The following is a 9,562-nucleotide window of genomic DNA, read 5'->3' on the forward strand; positions in this document are numbered from 1 at the left end:
ATGGATAAAAATCTTCTTTTTCAGAATGAGAAAGCGCAACTCCTCAAAACATTTCTCTGGCAAGATGTTGTAAGTAGTTTCTTCATAGTAAGTTTTCAAGCAATAATGCTGATTTCTATCCATAAAATTGTTTTTAGAGATCACAGTGTGGAGCAGTGTAATAGCAGTAGAAAGTCAAATCCAATAGTGACTTTCAGTTTAGTTCAGTTTTATTTATATACCCCCAAATCACAACAATAGTCGCCTCAAGTTTCTTTATATTGTAAAGACCGTACAATAATACAGAGAGACAGTTAAAAAGAAGAAGGACGGTGTCAGACTCTGGGGTTTCTTTGTTGCAGACATGGAAAAATGAATTTACCAAGTGGGACCCGGAAGAGTGTGGAACTAGTCGGGTGTCTGTTCCAAGGACAAATCTCTGGGTACCAGATATTATAATCAATGAATTGTAAGTCCTAACTTCAAAAATTCACAGATTATGATCAGTTTCGTTTTTATGTATTTGTATCTTGAGAACTAGCCCTGAAGCATCATTAGCCAATAAAGAGCTAACTCTGCTAAGTAGGAAAGAAAAAATGGATAAGGTGCATACAGATGAAAGTACAAAGGTACAGATTATGTGTATTATGTTGTCAGAAAATTTTGGGGTTGTGACTCCAGTTGGTTTAAATGTAAAAAAAAAGAAAGAAAAAGAATTATAATAGTATGCACAGGATAATAGAGTGGCTTGGTAACACTGCTATCAACTATATGAAGGTGTAATCCTTTTCATCTGCCTCCTACACTCTAAAAAGTAGTGATGGGTCGTTCGCGAACGAAATGGGTCTTAGAGCCGACTCTTTGAAGTGAACGACGCTAGCCGGCTCCTTATCGCGAGCCGTGGTTTTTTTTTTTCTTTCTCTCACCCTCTCTCTCGCCCTTTTTTCCGCTTCATTCCGCACGCGAGCCTTGTGCTTTGCGCTGGGCAGAGGGGGGAGGGGCGGTAGTTACACTCGCAGTAGCACAGGAACAGAGGAGGGAGAGAGAGAGAAAGAGAGCCAGGGACAACAACGTCACATTAAAAAGGTATAGTAATCATCCACAACTATTTTCAGTTGCGGATGATAAAGGATTCAGAAAGTTTATTCATGCAGGCCCATATGACAGAGAATATGCATCTTCTTTTTCATATCTTAATTTATATTTAATTGTGTTGTGGTTTGCAGTGTTTTGTGTTGTTTCATTTTAAATTTGTTTAAAAGCAAAAGCTGAAAATTTAAATAGTTAAAAGTTGAACAGTGACTAGTTGGTTTTTGTATTATATGATTTATTTATTACATTTTATGTGGAGTGACTAAATAAAAGTATATTTACGGTGGCCCCTAGAGACAAAGCAGCACGTACAAACTTCAAAACACATACAAACCCTGAAGCAAAAATGGAATGAGGGAAAAATGGAAAACCCATTGCTTTTACTCCAAAACACGTAAAAACTCAGAAGCACGTAAAAACTCCAAAACACATAAAAACTCAAACTACATCCACACGTACCCGGGTATTTTTGAAAACGGAGATTTTTCTATGCGTTTGCACCTTTTGTCAACACGTAAACGGCGTTTTCGGTCACTGAAAATGGAGATTTCTAAAAATGCCTGTCGGGGTGGATATTTTCGAAAACTCCGTTTTTGCATTACGCGTGGATGAGGAAAACGGAGAAAACGCAGCGTCAAAGATGTGTGCCTTTTTTGACGTCACACTGTGCGCCACGTTTTGTTTCGGTGAAATGAATTTCTACAATACTGTTACTGTTAATTGTACTCTCTGCAGTGTTTAAATGCTTACATATACACACACAGTTACTGTTCCTCCACACATACGACTCGGTTCTGCTTCTACGCCCCATCTTTGTTTACTATCTCCCACCGAGGCTTCTAGACTTCTGATTGGCCAACATTTCTACACGTTTAGGAATAAATCGGCACCTGTTGCTTTGGCATGCTCCTAGCAGCGTTTTCCTTCATTTCTGCGTTTACATGTGGACGGGATTATTTTTTAAAACGAAAACGGAAAATCTCTGTTTTCAACAATACCCGTGTACGTGTGGACGTAGCCTAAGAAGCACATAAAAATTCCAAAACATGTACAAAAGACAACAGAAGTGCTCCAGGATGCTAGGCGCAGTGTTGAGCTTTTGTTACCTAGAGGCTACACAAGCCAGCAAGTACCAACGACCGGTGTGTGGTAGTAAGAGGTAAATGAACTTTTTTTTTAAATTATTTGAATATATATGAGCGCTTGTGTATAAATACACAAACAATACACATATGCTTTCAATTGTGTAATTTAAGTGATCTAGGTAGCTCTGTTTTGGAAGTTCAGTTAACGCTAGAAATGTGTTTTAGAGTTTGTACGTGCTTTTTGGAGTTTGTACGTGTCTCAAGGGGCCACTGTATATATTTATATATAAACATATATAAATAAAACCACTTTTTTTACATTAGTAATTCCTTTTGTGCATAATTTTATAGTATTGTTAATAATAAATTAATTAAAGCAACAAAACAACCTGAGCCAAAAGAGCCGGCTCTTTTTAGTGAGTCGAGCCGAAAGAGCCCGTTCTCTAAAAAGAGCCGGAAATCCCATCACTACTAAAAAGTAATTCAGAGGCTTAGTAAATATCACTATAAATATAAGTTAGATGAGCCTGATAAAATCTATGAATATCCTTTTAGTAATTATTTGAGTTTGATAAGTTGAAATAAATGTCTAAAATGTTAACGTATATGTTTGTGTTAAATTAAGGTATTTATTTACATTTATCTCAGACAAAAAATTCAGTATGTGGTTCACAGGATACCTTCTTTGCATGTACTTAATATTTTTGTTTAAAATTGAATCAAAATATTTGAGAAATAGGTATCTATACTCATCAGTATCTTGTTCTAAAATTATTAATTATTCAAATCAATATTATTTATTGTCAGCAACTACAACTGAAAAGTGTAAGTAAAACACGATAACGTAGAGTAATTGACTACCATGAGCCTTTTTCATTGTTTTGTTCATTTTGTTTTTTAAATACTCTGAGCTTTTGTGTTTGCTCTCCTGGTTTGCCATTTATCCTTCAAGTATGTAAGGCTTTGAGCTAAAAGGGAAAAGGCTCTTATCTTTTTAGTGCTTGTTAATTTCGAGTTATTGCCATTTTCGAGTTATTGCCATGCCAACAAACTAATATGTGTGTTTCATAATACATGTAGGAAAAATGACCACATGTTAAACATTTTTCCAAACGAAAATTTAATTTTCATAAACACACATATTAGTTTGTTTGGTTTTTTAGACTTAGGGGCCGATCGTGGCTCAAGAGTTGGCAGTTTGTCTTGTAATCGGAAGGTTGCCGGTTCGAGAGCCAACAGTCTCGGTTGCCTACTGGTTGCCAACTGCCTACTGGTGGTGGTCAGAGGGCCTGGTGGCGCCAGTGTCTGGCAGCCTTGCCTCTGTCAGTGCACCCCAGGGCAGCTGTGGTTGCAATGTACCATGCCATCACCAATGTGTGTGTGTGTGAATGACTGAATGATTCACACACACATTCAGGATCACTGCATGTAGTGTAAAGCGCTTTGGGGTCCATTGGGACTAAGTAAAGCGCTATACAAATACAGGCCATTTATCATATTTAATATTAAGTACAATTTTGATTACATTCAGTTTACAATATTAAGTAAATGGAACAAAATTTTGGATTAACTGACCATCTATATTTCAGTTACATTGACCAAGCATGTCAGTGTTATTTACTCAATTTTTTCATGTTTGTGTAACAACTACAATTATTCATTTCAACTTAATATGTTTAAGCTTTAAATTGATCAAGTATATTGAACAGATTTGACTGGTTTTTAATCTACTCAATATTTTTAAGTGTAAAAGTGTTGCCTCAAAAATTTTAAGTAAATGTCAGTTTTAGTTTTTAGAGTGTATAATATTCAGCAGACAGAAAGAAGCAGATAATTTAACAATAAGAAGTCACCTATTATTAGGCTGCACTTTAATTGTCTCAAATCTATAATCTACTATCATCTGCAGTTACCAGGTTATCCCTTCTGGTGAAAATCAACATAGGCTACAGTCACTTTAAGCTATTTCTCCATACATTTTCCATTTCTTCCATATAGATATCTGACTTCAATTAATGTCTTTTATCTTCCTCCAGCATGGATGAAAACACAGCTCCAAAGGTGCAATATGCCTACCTGCTTTCTGATGGTACTGTGAGTGATTCACAGCCTATCAAAGCCATCACCTCCTGCAGGCTTGACATCTACTTGTTTCCATTTGACATTCAGAACTGCACTTTATCATTCAACTCATACACACTCAAGAGTAAGTGTGACCATGAGGATGTATCACGAGCAGTCCTGGTGAATTGAGTGGTTTAGTTTTTAAAGCTGTTGTTTTATTTATATGTATGTGGTTTTATCTGATTTTGACTGTTTTCCATGCAGGTAGTGCTCTGCAGCTTCACCTGACAGGGACTGCAGAGAGGATGTTTGAATACTCTAAATCAAAGATGGCAACTATGGGTGAATGGGAATTAATTGGAATTGCAGCAGAGAAATACATAACACCATCTAGAACTTACGATGAAATTCGCTTCTATGTAAGAAACTGTATTGCACTGTAAAAATGTAATGTTATTGTATGATTTAGTTATTCATACTATAAGAAAACAGAAGACAAATTCTTTCAGGAAGTCATCAGAAACAAGAGTTTTCTCTTTATTACCATTTGACTCTATTGTTTCTATATTTGATAGGAAACTAGGATATATTGCTTCATGTATATAAAGAATTTGGGTGTGTAGTTGCAGTTTAATTGTAGTTCAATTGTTTAATTACTAATGAAAAGAAACTTCATTACCTGCTGCCAAGTATTCTGATCATAACTACTTCTCTACCACAGTAAACAGATTGAAAGTCTTTGTTTCACACAGTTAAGATGGGGAAACCATTTCACAATTAAGTTATATCTGCAAATTTATGGGCCTTATCATTTAACTATTGTATATGTATGAGGTACTGTATAATCAAAGCACAAAGAACTATGTGAGATTAGTTAAATTCTCTCTTTGCTGCAGATCTCATTGCGGCGCCACGCCATGCTGTACGTAGCGAACCTCCTGCTCCCTAGCTGCTTCCTCATCACTGTGGACCTCTTCAGCTTCATCTTACCTCCCAATGATACTGACCGGTCTTCATTCAAGATGACACTAATCCTGGGCTACACCGTCTTCCTGCTCATAATGAATGACCTGCTGCCTGTCACTGGAAATGCCATACCTCTCATAAGTAAGTTTACATTGTCTTGATTGGTATACATTTATTCCCAATGTTAGTCTTTGGCCCAAAATACAAAGGGTATACAAATACAAAGTGGATGGATGACTTGTTTGGAACGTTTGTGAGGATAAAGTCTTTTCTCTCCAAACAATAAATCATCCAGCCATTTTCTTTAACTTACCAAAAGTCAGGTAAAATGGACAGCAGCCTAAGCAAGGAAACCCAGACCTCCCTCTCACCAGCTGCCTGCTTATCCATGGAAAGATTGAGGTATTCCCAGGCCAGTCGCGAGATTAAATCAACAATGCTCCATCTGGTGGCACGTGGTTCCATAACATTTTGGACACAACAATTTACCGACATTAGGCATCAATTAAAATGTTAATAATGAGATTAAACAACTAGTACGTCCGGTATCAATTAGTGACAATACTGAAAATCAATTGTCTAATCAAATAGTTGCACACATCCCTACAATTAAACATTGGTCATCAGAGCTTGATAGAAAAATTATACGTTATGCAACACTCTTTACAGTAAACTGAAGGAATGTATCTCTCTCTGTCTCCCTCCAGCTCCATGTCCTTTTTTAAGTTTTATTTATTTATTTATTTTTTATTTTTTTGCCTGTCCCGTTTGGCTCTTTTGCCATCAGAATTATTGTCTAAAGGCGAAGAAAGATGCCCAACGGATTTACTTTACCAAATGGACCATCCCAGCCTTGCCGTAATGGTCTATTTGATTCACCTTTTATTGTTTATTTTATTTTCACTTGCTGAATACGGGACAGACTTGACTGGGGGAAAGAAAGGGGAGAAAGAAAGAGGGAAAGAAAAACAGCTGAGAAGAGGGATGGGGAAAAAGGGCAAAAAACAAAAACCAACAGAATAAGTAGACAAAAAATACATATATCGATCACCTGGATCACCTGTTGAGAAAGAAAAAAGAAAACAAGCAGAAGAAAACGAGAGTAATAGAATAAACAACATCACAATGATATATGGGAATATGACAGTAAATACTAAATATTAAACATTATTATGCAGCACGTAAGATCAACAGCGCACAGTGTGCTTTGAGGTAGGAGCCAAAAAGGGTGTAGTTTGTGTGTGTGAGCACCCGTGTGTACACCTGTGAGCATGAACGCGCTTGTTTTTAAAAGGTTCCTTCATGTAATGATCTGCTAGAGGGTGTGGGGAGCCACTGCTCCGTCCTCCAGGGCATGAAGCAGGTATGGAGGAGATCAAAACTCCAGACATCCAGAGGCCCCCAGAACACAAGAGACCAAGGAAGACCAACAGAGGGGCAGCCGCGCCACTATCCCAGAAAGAGCTGAGGAGAGCCCCAGATGAGGGGTCACTCAGCAGCCGCGGAGCAGAAGCCAGGGGGGGTTGCAGTGATGTGCCCGTGAGCGCCGCCGGCAGCCAGCTGTGCCTGAGTGACCGAGCCCCAGGCCGAGAGGCCGAGGGCACCCCATCCCCGAAGTGGCCAGAGCGAGCCCCAGGCCCCGATAAGCAGCCACCAAGGAGTGAGCCGGTGTGTACCTGGACGCCCATCCCCGGACACAAAGACCAACCAACGCACTGATGTCTGAGGGCGTCCGCCACCGGCAGGGGAAGTGGTGGGGGGAGATAGGCCTCCAAACCTTGGAGGGCCTGAGATGTCCCCAGAGAGGTGGCGTCTGATACCCAACCTGACATATAGACACAGACAGATACAAGGCACACACAGATACAAACATCCATTCCCACCCTCATGCTCTCATAAGCAATTACTCCACACTCAATCAACGTGAAGACAGACATAAAGAGACACTGTACACACAATCACACTCCCCAAGCGTACTCTAAGAACCGGGTCTAGGTACCCTTGCCCCTGGAGGGGGAAACTGCACCCAGACCCAGGTGGTGTTACCCTTTTCCCTGCGGTGGGGAGAAGCAGACCGCCCCGACAGGGAGGCCCCACATTCCAGACCCCAGTCGGACGGCCAACTCCTCCTCCTAGCCCCCCCGCTCCAGCAGGCCGCAGAGACCGGGGGTGTGAGAAGACTCCAAACCTCCCTCCACCCGCTCATATGTAGTGTTGATGTATGTGTGTTCTAAGATGCATTTAAAACCCAGGAGGGCATGGAGCAGCAGGTAAGCGCATAGCCCCTCCTGCTAGCCCTCAATGTCTACGTGTATTTAAAATTGAGAGGTGGGCAACGACATTTAAAACTTTTTTAAGTTTTAAATGTTTTTGTCTGGATTTAACTTGTATTTGTCCATAAAATATTGACATAAATTATTTCTCTACTATTATTATTATTGTTATTAGATGTTTTCCTGTCTATGTGCCTGGCTATGATGGTGGGCAGTCTATTGGAAACTATCGTCATTACAAACTTCCTCTGCGGTTCCTCTCACTATTCTCGAGCTCCTCGCTGGATCAGAGTGCTTTTTCTTAAAATCCTGGGTCGACTAGTATGCCTTCCTCCAAAGCCCAGAGATCGAAATGACACAGTGATCCAAAATCCGGTCACAAAAGGTAGGATAGAAGGTCAGGATGAGCAAGTTCTTAAAAAATGCCAAAGCTGACATAATCTTCTCTGTTGTTTTCTCTGCAATACAAAATGCCAGTCTCCTCTCCAGTGACAGAGGAATCCAAGACTCTGGAGCAGAAGGGGCCACTGAGTGAGGACAAAACCCTGCAAGAGCTGAGGAGCCTGGGCAGAGTCCTCCAGGCCATCCGCCTTCAGGTGGAGCAGCATCTGAGCAAAAGCTTGAGCACAGAGGAATGGATCCAGATAGGTTTAATCATAGACCGCCTGCTGTTCATCCTTTACATCATCTTCATAACAGTCAGCTTCATTACCATCATCATTATCTGGGTGGTTTCATACAATGCAGCCTAACCTAACTTTTTTAGCTTGTCTGTTCTTTAAACTTTTTCAATTAACTTTTAGTTTTCAAATAATATTTAACATCACACCCACAATGAGACAGGGAAAGCAAAACTGAACATAACACACATGGGATAAGAGACTTTCAAAATAAATTAGGAAGTAACAAACACTGAGACCAGGACTAAGACTAATGAACTTCACAGAACTAAATGGATACTTGGGAGGCAGAAAGGTAGACAAACATGGAATCAAAACTGACTTCCAAAAGAAACACTGAGGACGAGACACAGACGAGACTGGGAAGAGAATTAACATAATTTCACAAAGAACTAATTATTGGAAGCACAGGAAATAACACCAGAAACAAAACACCATAAGAATAACGCCATCTCTCAAAATCAAAAGTAACAAAAGGTCCAAAATGAAAAGCTGAAAATACTGGGTCAAAGATCCAGGTCCATGACATATTTCAGTTACAAAGGGTAGAAAGACCGAAGCTGGCATAAATTAAGCTGCTAATATATACGGGGTGACTTACAAACAGCTAAATATCGTTTGACAAAAATTAATATTTTATGTGTTAAGTATCAATTACTTGTTGCCTTTACCTTTAAAAACTATTAAGAATTTCTGATCTTGTGTAAGTTGTATGATCTTTTGTTTTGTATCTGTATGAAAATATTAAAGGTTTTCCTCACAATTTCTTTGTCGTTTGTTATTTTGTGTTTAATTCAAAAGTTAGTGGTAAACGGCTGTCTTACTTTAATCTTAGAATTAAAAAGACCTTGACTTTAAAAGTATAGCATTACTAGAATGTCATTATATTATTATGACATAATAATAAAAAAGCTGTCAAGCAACTGAGATGAAAAAGTGGAATACTTGCTCATATTGTTGGTGTTTTCTTTTGTTTGGTTGAGTTATGGAAGTGTATTGAAGCCTGTCTTCTCAACCCTGTTTAAAATACACAAATGGATGGAGTAATTGATTAAACGTCAGTCAACTCTGCTAGCTTTGCTTTGGCTTTCGCTAGCCTTATCCTTTTCTATTTTATCCCAAAATGCCCTCGCTCTGCGTGTGTACAATCGCCAGTTACTCTTAGAAATCAAAGCATCGTATGACCTGGCTCTTAAACAAACGGAGACAGGAGATGATTATGGGCCTCCTCCACCACTTTTTGAGCCCTATATTCCGGTTTATTTGTGCCAACACTCCTACACCACTTCCTGGAAGAAGCGCCCAAGGAAACGAGGAAAGCGGGCAGGTACACTCATCAAAGTCCGAGCTCTTCTCCGTGCTTCTCGTGGAACTACTGGACCAGCAGAGTGCATCTTTAGATGGATCCTGCCTGTTGTCCCTG

At 39.4% G+C, this 9,562-nt stretch overlaps 1 protein-coding gene across 1 annotated transcript; it reads left to right on the forward strand.

Moving 5' to 3' along the window:
* On the forward strand, nucleotides 1-8,211 carry LOC134642774 (5-hydroxytryptamine receptor 3E). Its single transcript, XM_063494724.1, has 7 exons — nucleotides 1-69; nucleotides 342-448; nucleotides 4,193-4,362; nucleotides 4,485-4,639; nucleotides 5,117-5,327; nucleotides 7,635-7,856; nucleotides 7,955-8,211. Exons 1-7 carry the CDS (start codon nucleotides 1-3, stop codon nucleotides 8,209-8,211), a joined length of 1,191 nt encoding a protein of 396 aa, XP_063350794.1.
* The last annotated feature ends 1,351 nt before the right edge of the window (nucleotides 8,212-9,562 follow it).

This window comes from Pelmatolapia mariae, linkage group LG15 (assembly GCF_036321145.2).
Source record: "Pelmatolapia mariae isolate MD_Pm_ZW linkage group LG15, Pm_UMD_F_2, whole genome shotgun sequence".
In the NCBI taxonomy this organism is placed as follows: Eukaryota; Metazoa; Chordata; class Actinopteri; order Cichliformes; family Cichlidae; genus Pelmatolapia; species Pelmatolapia mariae.